The 16,704-nt window shown below is 47.2% G+C and overlaps 1 protein-coding gene across 2 annotated transcripts in view; it reads right to left on the minus strand.

Moving 5' to 3' along the window:
* Positions 1 to 16,704, minus strand: part of LOC126247766 (protein neuralized) — a 90,928-nt gene that overhangs the window by 14,721 nt on the left and 59,503 nt on the right. For both annotated transcript variants that reach the window (XM_049948508.1, XM_049948510.1), the window contains exon 2: positions 8,440 to 8,606. In XM_049948508.1, the coding sequence (XP_049804465.1) occupies positions 8,440 to 8,606 (167 nt within the window). The remainder of the gene's footprint in view (positions 1 to 8,439; positions 8,607 to 16,704) is intronic.

The following is a 16,704-nucleotide window of genomic DNA, read 5'->3' on the forward strand; positions in this document are numbered from 1 at the left end:
AAATATGGACGGCATCCGTCAACAAATTTCGCAACTAAGTTTACACAGCATCTCCAGCAGGCCTGGCCAACTGTATAGTCATCTGAATTCAATGCAGCTGTATACATCAATTATGCACAAGGCCTGAATTACACTGAAGCGCAGAAGATACTGGTATAGGCATGTGCATCATGTACAGGGATATGTAATTAGGCGGAATAGGCGCTGTTCCCAGCAATGCCTAAGTAAGACACGTGTCTTGCGCAGTTGTTAGATCGGTTACTGCTGCTACAATGGCAGGTATCAAAATTTAAAGGGGGTCTGAACGTGGTGTTATAGTCGGCGATGGAGCGATGAGAGAGCATCTCCGAGGTAGCGACAAAGTGGGAATTTAAAATACGACCATTTCAGCAGTGTACTGTGAATATCAGGAACTCGGTAAAACATCAAATCTCCGACATCGCTGCGGCTGGAGAAAGATCTTGCAAGAACGGGACCAACGACGAGAAGAAAATTGTTCGACGAGACAGAAGTGTAACCCTTCCAGAAATTGCTGCAGATTTCAATGCTGGGGCATCAACAAGTGTCAGCGTGTGAACCATTCAACGAAACAATCGATATGGGCTTTTGGAACCGAAGGCCCACTCATGTACCCTTGATGACTGCACGACACAAAGCTTTATGCCTCACCTGGGCCCGGCAACACCGACACTGGACTGTTGAATGGAAACATTTTCGAACGAGTCTCGTTTCAAGTTGTATCGAGCAGATGGACGTGTACGGGTATGCAGACAGCCTCGAATCCATGGACCCTGGATGTCAGCAGGGGACTGTTCAAGCTGATTGAGGCTCTAATGGTATGCGGCGTGTGCAGTTTGAGTGATATGGGACCCGTGATAAGTCTAGATACTAATATGACAGGTGACACGTACGTAAGCATCCTTTCTGATCACCTGCATCCATTCATGTCCTTTTCGCATTCCGACAGACTGGGCAATTCCAGTAGGACAATTCGACACCCCCCCCCCCCCCTTGTCCAGAATTGCTACAGAGTGGCTCCAGGAATACTCTTCTGAATTTAAGCACTTCCGCTGGCCACCAAACTCCCCAGACATTAACATTGAGTATATCTGGGATGCCTTGCAACGTGTTCAGAAGAGATCTCAACCCCCTCTTTCGGATTTACGGACAGCCCTGCAGGATTCATGGTGTCAATTCCCTCCAGCACTACTTGACATTAGTCCATGCCACCCCGTGTTGCCGCACTTTTGCGTGTTCGCGGGGGCCTTACACGATATCAGGCAGGGGTACCAGTTTGTTTGGCTCTGCAGTGTATATGTATCAATTTGATGCGCATGGCCTGCCAGGGAAGTCACCTTCCGTATCAATTTGACACACGGCAGCCAGTGCGTTGAGGGCACGCTGGCTCAGGCAAACCGTTCACGGCTGTGGTTTTCGGCAGGCGCGCAGCGCTTGTCTGGCCCCCAGCTGCGCAGTCTGTGCAGACAGACGGACCAGTCCGGCGCGACGGCCTTCGCCGGGATGCTCCCACCCGGATCCGCGCGCCAGTGAAAGCCACCGCGGCCGAACGCCAGCCACGACTCGCGAAAGCCGCCTCCCTGTCCATTTCCGCGCTAGCACGTTCATCGAAAATATAAACTGCTTCCAGTGCAAGCAGGCTACTACCGCGTAATCCGTTTTAGACCGCGTCTGCCGTCTAGAACACCACTCCACATACAACCCGAACTGGTCGACTTACATACGGCCGATAAATTCTACGTTTATTAATTTGAACGCTGTGGCAAGCGGTATTGGCGGTGCATCACTTCGGCGCTAACGTCCAAATCCCGCTGCGACAATGAAGAGAGAAAGACAAGGCACGCTGGAAGATGTTACACTGACCACGACCCATGTTGCACCGAGCTCGGGGAAAGTAAAGGCTGAGAGTCCGAGCGTCGTGTCACGCACCTTCACCACCTTGTCTGAAAAGCCTCCAGCGACAACACTCCGCCGTTACACGGACACTTTTCCCGAGTTGTTGGACGCTCGCGGAAGGCACAACTGCTTTAGCTGACAACATTACAGCGGACTGCAGAAACCGAGGAACACAAATAAACCAAATTGCCGATGGCCTCATCCAACATCACAAAAATAAACTCCCAAGCGAATGGAGAGTTTCGAGAGTTAACGACAAACTTTTGTTTCAAGCAGGTAAGTAAACATTTGTTCCTTACGCAAAATCACTTTTCTTCGAGACTATTTCTATTCAAAAACGACATATGTGCGTCACGCATTGCTGTAGCTATGTTTTGGTGCTATCATATTCGTTCATAGTTCTAAGGAAAAAAACTGGTAAATAACTTCAGATACGCGAGTAAATGTTGTAATAGATCAAATTAAGTCCAACGCTAAACTCTCATTAACCACAACGCGTTAGACAGGAACACACACACACACACACACACACACACACACACACACACACACACACACACACACACACACATATTTATATATATATATATATATATATATATATATATATATATATATATATATATATAATCCCAGACCTTTCTCTGTTGAGCCACTCCCGCCGATCACAGTGCGTACCCTAGTCAAAGTGATTTGGTGGGGCATATCAGCTGTGAGCAGTCTAATGGTAACGAGACAGATTGAAAAATTAAACTGTTCATTATTTCAAAAGGAATCTTAATACATTTATTCCTTTTTGGTATAAGAATGTCTTCGTGGTAAAATGTTTGCGGTTTCCCGCGGAACCACGATTGTACCCAGCATGCACCTCTTCATCCCAAGCAAATCGACGGCCACGAATGTCTTTCTTCAGGTCTCCGAAAATATGTGAACCTCATGGATCGGGGATGTATGGAGGGTGTGTAAGGGCTTCCCAGCGAAGCTTCTTCATTGTAGTAGAAACAACGTTGGGAATACGGGAGCAGGCAATGTGTTGCCTAGTTGTTTCGACTATACTTAAGTTTCATTGGGGAAAACTTTACACATCCTTCATATACTCCCTGTCTCTCCCCATGCGATCACTATTTTTAGAGATCTGAAGAAAGACATTCGTGGGCGTCGATATGCTTCCGAAGTAGTAGTGCACCCCTGGGTACAATCCATGAAGGCACTACCGTCTTGTCTCACAGTAATGGCGATTACTTTCGAAGTAACACACATTTTACTTGCTTTTTCAATTTGACTCTTCATTTGAGTGCTCCTTATACAAGAAGGTGGTGTCTTGTATTGTCACAGTGCCCTTCTGCTATCTAGAACACCACTCTAAATTTGCCATATTCATGCGATAAATTCCTAATGGCTGTTCGCCCGTGCAGGAAGAAACTTCCGTCTGTTGGCAGGATGCTTACGTAGGCGTTAGTACACGCTCTGCAGTAAGTGATTTGCCTTTGATTCCTGATTGCAAAGGCGACACTTTAGTAAGTTATTTCTTCTACATTTACATAAATACTACGCTAGCCTCCGTACGCTGAGATAGCGGAGAGTACGTGCACCATTACTCATTTCCTTCCCTGTTCACTCGCGAATAGGAGCAAAAACAGACTGACTGTATCCCTTCATACGAGCCCTCATCTCTCTTATCTTCGTGGTCCTCACGCGAAATGTATGTTCGTGGCAGTAGAACTGTTCTGCAGTCAACTTCAAACACCGGTTCTCTACATTTTCTGAGCAGTGTTTCTCGAAAAGAACGTCGCCAACTATCTCTCCCCTCCAAAGAGCTTTCCATTTCAGCTTGCGAAGGATCTCTCTAACACTTGCGTGTTGTTCGAACCTCCCGTAACAAATCTAGCAGCCCGCCTCCGATTTGCTTCGATATCTTCCTTTAATCCGACGTGATGCGGATTCCAAACACTTTATTTAGAGTCCCATATGTAGTCTCCTTTACACATTAACCACACTTTCCTGCAAGTCGCCCAATAAACCCAAGTCTACCATTCGCCTTCCCTACCACAATCCTCATATGCTCCTTTCGTTCCATGTCACGTTGCCACCTTACGCCTAGATATTTAAAAGAAGTTATTGTGTCAAGTGGAACACTAATGCTGTATCCGAATATTATGTGTTTGTTTTTACTACTCATCCGCAGTAACTTACATTTTTCTGTATTTAGAGCTAACTGCTATTCATCAAACCAATAATAAATTTTGCCCGAGTCATCCTGTACCCTCCAACAACTTCGACACCTTACCGTCCACCACAGCGTTCTGAGCAAACAACCGCAAATTGCTGCCCGCCATGTCTGCCAGATCATTATGTATACAGAGAACAATAATAGTCCTACCGCATTTCCCTGAGGCTCTCCTTACATTGGGTTCTATTACATAACAAGTCTTCGAACCAGTCACATGTCTGGGAACCTAATCCATACGCTCGTACCTTCGTCTTTTACGTGCAAGTTCCAGGTTTCCATCGTCGGTGTAAGTACCACGCATCTATGTACTATTGATTATACTATTTTAGAGCAAACGATGCGCACTAATTGGCAAAACCGCAGAAGTATGACCACTGACCACTGGTGGGCAGAAAATCCCTACAGACCGACACCGGAGTAGTCCGCGACGCTCTCTGGAAAGCGTTATTCGGGTGTCAGGGCAGGAAGTGTCCACCGGAAGCGAGACGAGGTGGCGGAAGTGTAGCTGCGATGACGTAGGTCGTGCGCTTCGCCGCGCGGCCGTGGCGCCAAGGCTGCGAACCCGGCGGACAACAGCCCGCCGGCCGCGTGCGTCAGCGCCGCAGCTGCACGAGAAGCGGCCGGCCGCTAGTGAGAAACAGCCGCTGCACCACTATGTCGCGAGGCGGCGCTTCGCAGAACACACCAACAACAACCTGCGACACCGACTTCCGCTGCTGACGTCACGATACCACCAACCGATGCAGCTTCCCAGCACTTCAAATTCCCAGCTCGAAGCTGCCATCATAAGGGAAACCAAAATCTCTTAGATCTGTAGACTATAAAGTTCCTACTCAGTTTCTTATTTTATTTTTGTGGGCGTTCACAGGCTCAATGTAAAACATGGTCCAAGTAGGCTGTAAGAAAAACTAACAGTCCTCGGAAGGCCCGCACGGTACCGACCGATCGCCGTGTCATCCTCACGGGATGCGGATATGGAAGGGCATGTGGTCAGCACACCGCTCTCAGTAGTTGTCAGTTTTCGTGACCGAAGCCGCTACTTCTGGATCAAGTAGTTTCTCAATTTGCCTCACAATGCACCCCGTTTGGCAAGAGCGCTCGGCACATCCGGATGGTCATCCATCCAAGTGCGAGCAAAGTCCTACAGTGCTTACCTTCGGTGAGCTGACGCGTACCGGTGTTACCACTGCTGCAAGGCCGTTGGCCAAAGTAGGCTGTATTCCGTTTCTTATCCGTGCAACTTGCCAACTTCAACTGCCAGTCATTTTCAAGCGCATGTTGACAGGTTCGCGCTTCATTTCATATTCTGATACATCGCTAGTGCATGTGGACATGTAGACATCGTATTTTTTTTGCACATGTGGCACAAAAATATCACAGTAGTGTATATAGTTACACCCATTAGCCGACACAGGGCTTTCTGTGTTTTTGTGCCACGTACGCACAGAAATACGATGTATACTTGTCCACATGTTCCAGAATCTGAGATGAAATGTGAGGCTTAAAGTGTGCGTTTGAAAATTACTCACGGTTGAAATTTGCCAATTGCACGGCTAATAAACAGATTTCATATTCAGAATACGGTCGTTAGCTTCGTGTTTGGAGGGTTAAGGAGGACTTCCACGGAACGATGTATAATACGAGGTAAGTGTGAAGTCTCTAATCTCTCTCTAATTACACAAATTTCCAAGAAAGTATGCTAGATAAAGCTTTGCCGTTCGTTGGAAACGGTACCTTAACTCGATTGTGTTTTTATAGACACTTCTGCCTCTCGTTTCTTTCCACTTCGGATTTGCTTATCGTCGAGATCTATCACATGTTATGAGCACAAACTAAAGATAGTACGTGAAGTTTGAAGCGACTCTCAGTGTTTGTGACAAGGCAGTAAGCGGTACACTAAGAATGAGTGACGATTCTGTTGCTAACTGCGCGTACAGCATATACAAGGCAGTCCACGGAAACCTACGCGCCCTGTTTCCAGAGAAACATGCATACAGCAGACCACTGGTCATTTTGCACAAACTATTGCATTTCGATGCATACGAAGTGTAACCCCTGCAAGCTTTGCAGCCAGATGAGTCGAGGCGCGCCAAATTCCCTGTAACGAAAAATTTGCACACACTAATCACATTTTATTAATGTGTTTTTCCGATGAAGTGACTTTTCGCATCTCCCCGAAAGTAAACAGGTGTAATGTCCGGATATGTTACTCCGAGAATTCTCGTGGTACAGCAGATGACGGGCAACCCGAAAGTAAATGCGTGGCATTGCTCAATTCACAACGCAGTTATTGAACTTTTTTTTCCACTGAGACTGCCATTACTGCGAAAGTTTACCTGGACATGTTGGAACTTCCAGTAACACCACCATTATAGGAATTTCAGTCATTGGTAGTGTTTCAAGAAGTTCATGCATTGCTCTTTCGGGGTTAATGATTCGCCAGGCTTTGGGTAAAACCTTTCCGGAAAGATGGATCTGTACAGGCGGCCCAACATCATGGCCTCCACGTTCACCGTAACACTACTATATTTTTGTGGGGTTGCGTTTATATGTGAACTGTTCAGTTTACCAGTTGCTGAGGTGCAAACTTAAGGCGCGAATACGAAATGCTGTAGAGGTGGTGACGGAAGACACTGCGATAAAGACATGCAGAGAAATTTTGTATCACCTAGACGTTGTACGGCCTATAGATAGACTGCGATATCCATAAAAATTGAGTTGAACTATTATTTGCAACAAACTGCTTAGTTATATCTAGTAAACTTCCTCAAATTCGTGATCAAGCTGTATTTGCTTAAGATGAAATGGGTCTGGAAATTTCTCTAAGACCCACGATGATGCAGTGGGGTCCCGCAGACCTCCAACCCTCCAACAATTTAGGCACACCTGACTCCGCTGCGTATAGTTTGCACCTGCTTCCGCCCCAGCCATATGGTCTTTTTCGTGGCTTACGACGCAGCGAACAAGCACTGTAAGGATCCCGAAACTCCTTCGGTCCGGACCAACTGGAGGTCAACAAAATACATTTAACCGCTTCCCATCTCTTAATTAAATATGTAGTTCACGCAACGAGTCTGAAATCCGATGTCTTCGAAAGCTTATGTTATCAGCCTCAAATTTAAGAACAGTAGTCCCCCGTGTATCGATGAAGTAACATATGTCTTAGCATATGAATCCAGGCGAAGTAGAGTTAACCCAAAAGAAGAAGAAACTGACAGGGGGCTCAGCTAGTTTCATCAACTGTCCATCTTAACTGGAGGATTAAGGCGTGTTACGTCATCTAAACCAGAAAGGTAGCAATATTGGGCGCTATTGTCTGGAACGAATTCTACGTTCTAGCTCATCCCAACCGTGTTCTATTGGATTCACGCCGGAACTCTGGGCAGGCCAGTCGGTTTCAGAGATGTTCTTGTCCACAGACCATTGCCTCTCAAATACTGCTTTACGCCAGGGTGCCATGCTGATACAATCAATCATCCCCACTGAACTGTTCTATTTTGCGCAGTAAGTGCTGTGTGTTTCCGCAACTTCTTTTTCTTAGCGCAATCACAGGACCATACCCTAACCACGAAGAATACCCCCATATAGTAACACCACTTACTACGTTCTTTCTCCAACCCCCCCCCCCCCCCCCCAGCCCAAACTCTTCCTTCTGATTGCCACAGGACAACGTGATTCGTTACTCCAAATCAGCCGTTTCCAGCCAGCCAGTCTGTGTTGCTCTTTTCACAACATCAAGCATGGCTCACCGTCGACTGCAGAAATGTGTGGCTTATTAGAAGCCGCTCGAGCACTGTACCCCATTCCTGGGAACTTCCTACGCACTGTCTTTGTGCTAGCTGGATTACTGGTAGGACTTTGGAAGTCCGGGGCGATTCCTTCGGCTGACTTCATGCCATTTTTTACAAATACCCTTACCAATGCTAGAGGGGTCCCTGTTCGTCAGTACTTTTCTGCTGATCTTAGTTTATCTGTGGTTGCTCCTTCGCGTTTCCACTTTGTCAGCTTTAGAGAGGTTGAAATGTTCGCGATGAATTTGTTACTCAGGCGACATCCAGTGGCTAGTCCATTTCGAAGTCACTGAGCTTGTTGACCGACCCAGTCTGCTTCACTGAAGACTACCTACTCTCGCCTGATCTTGTAATGTCTGTCCACCTCTCTAAGTCTAGTGGTCAGTTGCGTATTATATGCGGCTGCCCAGATACGTTTGATCAGTTAGTATTTCAGAATGCCTCTTACTGGCGTTTCTGAAAGGTCGAGAATGACAAATGACTGGGAAGCGGTGCTGAACCCACCTTTTCGGAAATCTTGACGGGCCTGCTGGAGAAGGTGACGCCCTTGCAGAAGCTCTCGGCGCGGCGTGCGACGGTGCCGTCCCTGGAGACGCGGATGTTGTCGCCGTGCACCTGGTGGAACTGCAGCGGCGGCAGGTTGTTGGTTCCGCTGCCGCCCGTGCGCGGCGCTGCAACACAAGAATGGCACGGTCAAAAGACGGACAGCTGAGGCACCCAGCCCCCGCGCTGCACCACGGCACACCACACCACACGCGCCCCACGTCCGGAAGCGGCGCCTGCCACCTGGGCCGGCAGCTGCTGGTTCTGCCCCCAGTTCCGGCAGCGCCACAATGTGTGTGCACCAGGCACACAAACCCAGCAAGAGGAACATTTGTGTCAGAATTCTTAATCCATTCCATAAATTGCACCGTATTTGCTCTTAGGTATCCACCGATAATAGACGAAGCCCAACAAATACGGATAACAAAATGTATTACATTTTACGTATAACATTACAAAGAAAAACGGTATGCAGCTAGAAAATTTGAACCTTTATAGAAAAGAGTAATGGGCAGAATTAACCAGATACTCTTATTTTGTTTATCTTTAACAAAGAACAAGAGAAACTGACATATGTGAGACTCAGCATTCAGTTATAAGGAAGGGGCTGTGGGTTTTGCGTCCTCGGTTGAGGGCCTCCCCTTGCTATTTGTCAGGATTATGCAGTCATTGGGTCCGTGAGGTACAGAAATACGCAAACACCGAGTTATTAACCCCTCATAACTATTTCTGTAAGAACAGTTATAATTATGTTCTCGCTACAACGATCCGTCATAACTGTGTGACGTCCTACCACGAATACGAAGTTGTCGAGACTCCATTGTGAGCCGGAAAAGACAAATTTCGCGTCGAAACTACGCGCGTTGGAGAGTTCTGCACGTGCAAGCGACCAGCGATGCAACTCTACTATTCGGTGCGCGAAGGTGCTTTGCGGCGGTGCGTACTGGCACCGCGGTTCGTCAGCGTTCCGGGATAACGCCAGCTGGCGCTCGTGTACTCACGAGACAGCTGCGTCCCAAGCCTGTTACCCTTACATATATTTTCCTCCCAAAATTGGTCAGAAGAACTGGAGTCTTGCATAGCTTGTTCTTAGCTCCAATTTCTTTTTAAATAGGTTTGACATACCTTCAAAAAAACTATAACCCAAAAGTAAACAAAGATATTCTTCCACTTGGGCTGTATTCATTGGGACTATTTCGTTTCCCAATTAGTATCCGTGTGTTTAGCTACAGCAGGGTACCGTATATATGTAAATGGCAGCGTAGTCATACGATGTACTTTTTGCTTTGGTTTACAAATTGTCCTGTTCTTGATTTGACACGGTCATAACCAGCATCTCATCTAGTTGAACACACTATAATGGCTTAAGAACTCTAAAATAGTTGCGGAAGGATTAAGAGGTCTAAATGAGTAACTTGAGTGGAATACCTGACTTCCTTTAATAAATTTACTGTTATGAAGACCAATACGACGAACGCTAAAGTAATTAGACGATCAGAGCGACTAGAGCTAACATTGAAACAGTTTGGTAACATTCCAAGTAGGACTGCCGTCTTCCACAACTGGGCTGTCAGCACACTTCGCTTACGTTGAAGGAATCTGATTCAATTCCAGAACTTTCCTCGGCGAGAGGGCTGGAACAGAATTGCTCTCAGGCTCGTCGCAACTGAGGTCTGCCCTAAGGTTTCTGGTTGGAAAATCTTCGAGAGTCCCTCAAGCCCGTGCGGGATCCACAGCAGTCTTAACATTTTAACTCTCTAAGGCTGTTCGTAAATCCTGTTTTGCATGTGTGGGTCCACAGAGTGTAATTTCTGAAAGCTGAAACTACTTTCAACGTCCACCACAGGATGTCACTTTTTATACAAGCACTATGAACAATTACAAGTGCAGTTGCCTCTGTGAAATAGCTACATTCAAAATCTGCCACCAACACAGCTGCATTTGAAATTGGCCACAGGCCGAACCTGACCAGTAATTTAACACATCAGGCAATGAATGTTATTTGTGTAAGAAATTGTCAGCCTATGGCGGATAGCATTCGGAAAGAGACTTAAGGCCAGTCCAGAATTAAGTCCTAAGGAACAGAACAGTAATTTTCGGAAGGACAAGGGTGTAGTTCGTAGTAGACTAACGAATCGTGACATCTAAAGATAGTTATGGAGCTACGTAGAATATCGGAAATATATTTGCAATTGCGAATATGAACTACGTTCGGCTGGATATTGGATTTCCCACTTCACACGAGCTGTTGCCTTAACCGCTTCGGCCATCCTAGCACGAATCACGACCAGGGCCAAACTTCTGCATGTCGTCGTCCATGTGTCACAACCTGCACCTGTGCGTTACGTATATTTTCGGCCAGGAAGAACATTTATTGGGAGTGAAAGGCCCGGTATTTGCGAATAAGTACGAAATAGCAGTGCCTTTGTTAAGAATTACAATGCAGTGTTCCTTCGGACGTGCATCACTAGCGCAGAGGCTTAAGTAACTCACTCTGAAGGGGGTGGATTCAATTCCCCATCCCGCCACGCAGATTACGTTTAGCAGGGTTCTCCTCAATCGAAGGAATGAATGTCGGGATGGTTCCTTTGAAAAAGGCGCGACCTGTTCCCTTCCGAGGTGTAGTCCACCCCCACCGCGACCGCCATCTTTAACGACCGCGTCTTCAGCAGGACGTTGAGCGAAGACTGCTCGTCTCCTACAGTCTATTGCAACGGGAGCTTGGAATGAGGTCCGTTTCTGTCACAGAGTGATGTACTTCTGGCAAGTGAGAGACTGTTTACTCTCAGGGCAGTGTAGCTTTGACATGTTGTATTTTATGTTCTGTGACTGAAAAAGAGTTGTTAGACTGCTAATCGCTGCTCTACTGTGATTCACGACAGAAGAATTTGGTGCCGAAACTCGGGAGACAATTTCCACGATTGTCGTTGTGAACCACGACTTCTGGACGCACGTCACGCGGCAATAGTACGAGGGAGCTTACTGCGGCGATTTGTCACACCATGCAACAAGCTCTTCGACGACAACCGCCTGCATACACAGTTAAGTTCAACTCAATTATAACGCGACATGTTTTGTAGTGCCATTTGTAAAGGTAACCGATTACATTATTGCCGCTCTGTACTGCGTGCGATTGTAGCTATTCGATTAGCGCTTTAACGAATTATCAGATCCTACGCTACGCCTTGTGGGTTGTTTATGACTAGTGCTGCCATCTAGCGACCATCAATTTAACTACTTCGACTAGCGATCCAAAGATAACGCCTTACTAGCACCAGCTGATCGCTAGCCGACACTGCTTTAAACTTTCGAGTGTGACAGTTTCTAACACTTCGCCGATTGAACGGACGGTTCAAGAGAGTGAGAATGGAAAATTAAAATATTACATGTTCGAAGCGAGAGAGAATAGCCGGGGAAGTACAGACGAGCGGTGGCAGAGGACGAACCCGCGGCCGCCCGCGCTGGCGGCATTGTCCGCTGAAGAGCGTCCCCAGAGGTCGGTGCCGCCAACGGGACGCGTCCGCCAGCTGCCTCGCGACGCCTGACCTCGTTATGCGGCACTTCCCGTGTCGTCGGTCGCGTAACCCGGCGTTATAGCGGCAGTGCAGACCACCGGAGACGAAGGAGCGACTGGCTCTTCTCTGGGCTAATTAGCAGTCTTCCCCGCGCAGATATCCGACTCCTGGCGCCAGCTCTTGCCGCCATTCCCTATCACGCACTTTCTCACGCTGCGAGCAGGGAATTCTAATTACCTCCAGAGCTCACGCACCACCTACCAGCGACCGCCAAGGAACAACCGCTCTTGCATACAAATGCGATCTTCCAAGCAGAACGGCGGCGCAGTATCTGGCGCCTCACTGCCGATATCCGTCACCATCCGCTGCTTATCCGTCAGAGGAGTCACAGTTCACCCCAAACTACAGTCCAACGTATACAAATTAATCTAAGGGTTGAAATAAGGGGCAGATGACGAGCATTCTTTTAACGACCCAGACTACAACTTTTTCAGTGTCAAATTCAACAACAGCCGTATACTTAAATTTTATTTTATTCTAAACGCAGCCAGTTTCGGTATTTCATTTTGCCACCTTCAGGCCCCATATGCTTCTATCCAAATAAACGAAATTGTATGACGCCAAGAATCACTGGATTTTGTAGATTCCAATCGCTATACAGTTGCTTCATACGAAGACGTGACAACAACTCACTAAATCCAGTTATTTGTGGCGCCATACGACAAGTTCGTTTATTTGAATAGAAGCGTATGGGACCTGAAGATGTCAAAAAGAAATGCCGAAACTGGCTGCGTTCAGAATAAAGTAAAATATCTTGAAGTATACGGCTGTTGGTGAATTTTATTGACATTGAAAGTTTCTTACCAGCCCATGTCCCCCTGGCTGTGATGGACCAACAGATTCTATGACTACTTGTGTGACAGACAGAGCCACAAAGTGACAAATGGCTGCATGTAATGCTAATGGTGGTGGTGACAGTTTACTTTCCTGTAGGTTCTGTTGGAGGCAGCTTGCACATGCCTGCAACTATTAGCAACAGGTCTATGTATTGTGCTGATGAATGATTAATGTGATAGTCACAGAAGCGATGTGAGACGCTTGGTGGGAGCTGTTGGCACACTGTTCACGGATATAGCCAAGGCAGCTACCTAACATCTGATGAACTGATCGCCATCACTAGCAGCAGAAGACTGACGCATTTCAAGAAGAATGGGAGATATTTTTAACTTGTCGGGGCCCTTACTGTTGAGGAATCGCGAACCTTACGCCAGCTAAATCCTTTTGCCGACTGAAGACCTTCCACCTACGAGAGTCTGACAATCTTCCTGAGATTGTAGTTATCAAGCTGGCGTACGTTTTTTACTTCGGCTACGAAAACTGTGTGAAGTTTCATAACGCTGAGATATGTACAGTTTGCTGAGAAGGGAGAGAGAAATCAAATGCCAACAGGACTAGCCGCAACAGATATTTCGCATTATAAACAGAGATGGATGGGTAAGAAAAAATTGCTGTAGCAGATTCTCACGGCGGGACTACGAAACAGCATGAGATTGGAAAAAAAGTGTGAGACGGTGTGTCGACCGTGGAGCAGCCGGCGCTGGCGAACGCAGAGCGCTAAGCCCTTTGGCGATGGCTGGGGCGCGCAGAACAGTTCCAAACGAGGCCATTCGCATTCACGACGGCTGCGGAAGCACGGGCAGGGGCGGGGCAGGGCAGGGCAGAAGCGGCGGCGGCAGCAGCAGCAGTAGCAGCAGCACCCCCAGACTAAGGCCCCCGCTAAGCCAATAACGGAGCGCATGCAGATCGCAGAAGCGTTGCCATGGCGACACGCCTTTATCGAGCCGAACACACTTCCGTCAGGGGCGGCACCTAACCGCCTCAGGCGGCTGCCCGCCATAGCCCGGGGCTGTCCACGCGTAATCTGCATCCGGCCGCCTGTTCCTGTTCGCGCTCTCGACGAGTTCCCTACTCTGAACTGCGAGTGCCACAATGTAGACAGCAAGCTATATGATATAAATTTTTACTAACTTTATTTTCCTATAAAGTTATTATCAACACCCATTTCTTCTAGGTTTGTCAGATTAACTTTATGGACTACATCAATACCTTAACTCGCGAATTACTATCCTCCTCTCCCCTCCCCAAGTTCTCAAATACGAGTATAAGAGTATGTCGAACTGTGAAGTATGCTGTGTTTACATGATAACTTACGTAAGAGTAAAACCGATTTTCGGAAACAGCTTACCGCTGCCTTATTCATAGCCAAGGCATGAAGCAGTTTTGCTACACTGGCCAAATTTTCGTGTTTACCCAAATGGCCTCTGGAAATCAGTCACCACATTTGCTGTTCCTTGTCAGTTAAATATCCGAGGCAAACAAACTCCTCTGTAAGACGAGACGCGCTCAATAGGTTTTCTGAAACCTGGTCGGTTTTATTCAGGATTCGAATACATTATTATTCCTCACTCCCTTGGCCACGAACTCTTAGTTTTGGACATAATATCCGTTCAACGCGACAACCTTACTGCACCTTACTCAGAGGAGCCATATTCCCGCATGATAGCATTCTACTAGTCGACCTCTGAGACTAGTCTTGCAGCATCGATCATCACTCTGCAGCGGAACGTACGCTGATATGAAACTTCCTGGTAGATTAAAACTGTGGATGTCCGAGGCTCGAACTCGGGATCTTTGCCTTTCACGAGCAAGTGCTCCAGCGACTGAGCTGCTAAGCACGACTGAACTGTGAGGACGCATCGCGAGTCGTGCTTTGGTAACTAAGATAGTAGAGCACTTGCTCGCAGAAGGCAAAAGTTCCGAGTTAGAGTCTGTCCGGCAAACAGTTCAAATCTGCCAGGATGTTTCCGTGCCGAAGGTAACGTTGTTCAAAAGCTCAATGATGACACGTGTGCGTATCAGATTTTTGACGTTTGCTACGTGCTACAACAGTCTCTTTCAGTGTACAGCTCTATAATGGCGTTAAGGCAGAAACTTCAATGGTGAAAATAAGTTTCTACCATCCACGGAGACCAAGTCATTTTAAAACTTTATTCGCAGCGCTGAGCTCGCTTCATATGGTTTGATTAGCTGAATGGTAATCAGAAGAGGATCCCACTTAAATCTAACCCCTGTGCCTGCTCTGGGAACCAGAGAGGACAGACGGACGCCTGCCGGTGTGACAGCCCACATCGCGGCTGGCTGCGGCACGCGCCGGGCCCACAGCTGTCGCGTGGCAGCTGCAGGAAACTCTGCCCGCAGCTGCCTTGCCACCGCGATAACACGCACTCCTGCCTTTCACTCGTCCCCCACAAAAGCCACCACCGTGTCTTACTGCCTACCTGCCGGACTCCCAGTTCACGCGACAGGCTAGAATAGTGTGTGCTGATCAGACCACCGTGGGAATTCTGAAGGTGTCACTTCACGAATCCCGAATAACGTGTGGTTTTTAGGAGTGAAGAGGGAACCAGCAGGGCGAAGTGACGACGGGAGGGGGATGGAGCGGAGTCTGACATCGTTGGGTATGATTTCCGTAATCTGCACCCCCAAACACTTGCGTATGTACGCTGTGTGGCACAAAATCATCTAATTTCAATAGAGAGGACGGCAATAGGCCTCCGGCATCGTGGCTTCCCGCCATCATGGAAGTAAATACGCGGCCGCGGTGTGTGAGCGGCATCAACAACGCGCTGCAAGTCACCTCTGAGGACAATAATATTTTGGCTAAACATTGCCCCCCTCTCGCTCTGTCCGTTTCGAATTTAGCCATTGATGACGACCAACCAATAGCGGTAGGAGGTATATCAACCAATAACCCTTCTCCAGCGTAAGTGTGGAATAGTGCGTTTCTATCCAATGACGATGGACCGCCAATCGTTTCCACAGGAGATGAGCTACCAACGCCCCTTCTGCATCAGAGCGGGAATATTAGCCTATGACTATGGCCCACCAATGGTAGCCATATGAATTTTAACCAATACCATCACTTATCCAGCATGAACACCAGAAAACTCCCCATTGTAAGTGGAAGCGACACTCGACTGACAGTGTTCTAGCAGTAGTGGACACCAAAAGATCCTGAGGAAGATCCCAGCAGAGGGGTCGAAACGTCGAACATTTTAGAAGAAACATGACGCGGCCTAATAACCCATAAGATTTTAACTTCAATGACAACGGCCACGAAAGCCTGCAGACTTACACAAAATAAGTTGCTCTTTCAGTTCCATCCACCGACGGAGCACGCCAAGAATGTGGACTTCACAGGATAGGATGTTAAATAGTCTAGATCAGGGTTTCCCAAAATGTGTTCAGCGGGACGAAAATAAGTGCTCCGCAAAAAACATAGCGTTTATGTTTCGACATTTCTTAAAATTGTCGTCTTTGTTATGATTAAAAATTATTGATTTTATTACCGTTCAAGATAAACAAGGTATTCTATTATAGTACCAGGCTTCTCTAATTTTTCTTAGAGAGGAAATCGTTGGGATCTTCTTGCCTAGATCAAGGAGTTAAGGGCGATTTGTAAAGAGCTGCATCCAGTAACATCCCGTTTTATCTGCGAAGAGGAGTTCAGCCAGTAAGTAGCTACAGCACATGATGGGCAAGCCCTTTATAATAAACATCTTTAGTCGACAAAATGCTTTAATAATTTTTCAACACTTAGCATTTCAGAACAAAACAGTTGTCAGTTGCAAAAATAGGAAATTTTTCACTT

This window comes from Schistocerca nitens, chromosome 1 (assembly GCF_023898315.1).
Source record: "Schistocerca nitens isolate TAMUIC-IGC-003100 chromosome 1, iqSchNite1.1, whole genome shotgun sequence".
NCBI lineage: Eukaryota > Metazoa > Arthropoda > Insecta > Orthoptera > Acrididae > Schistocerca > Schistocerca nitens.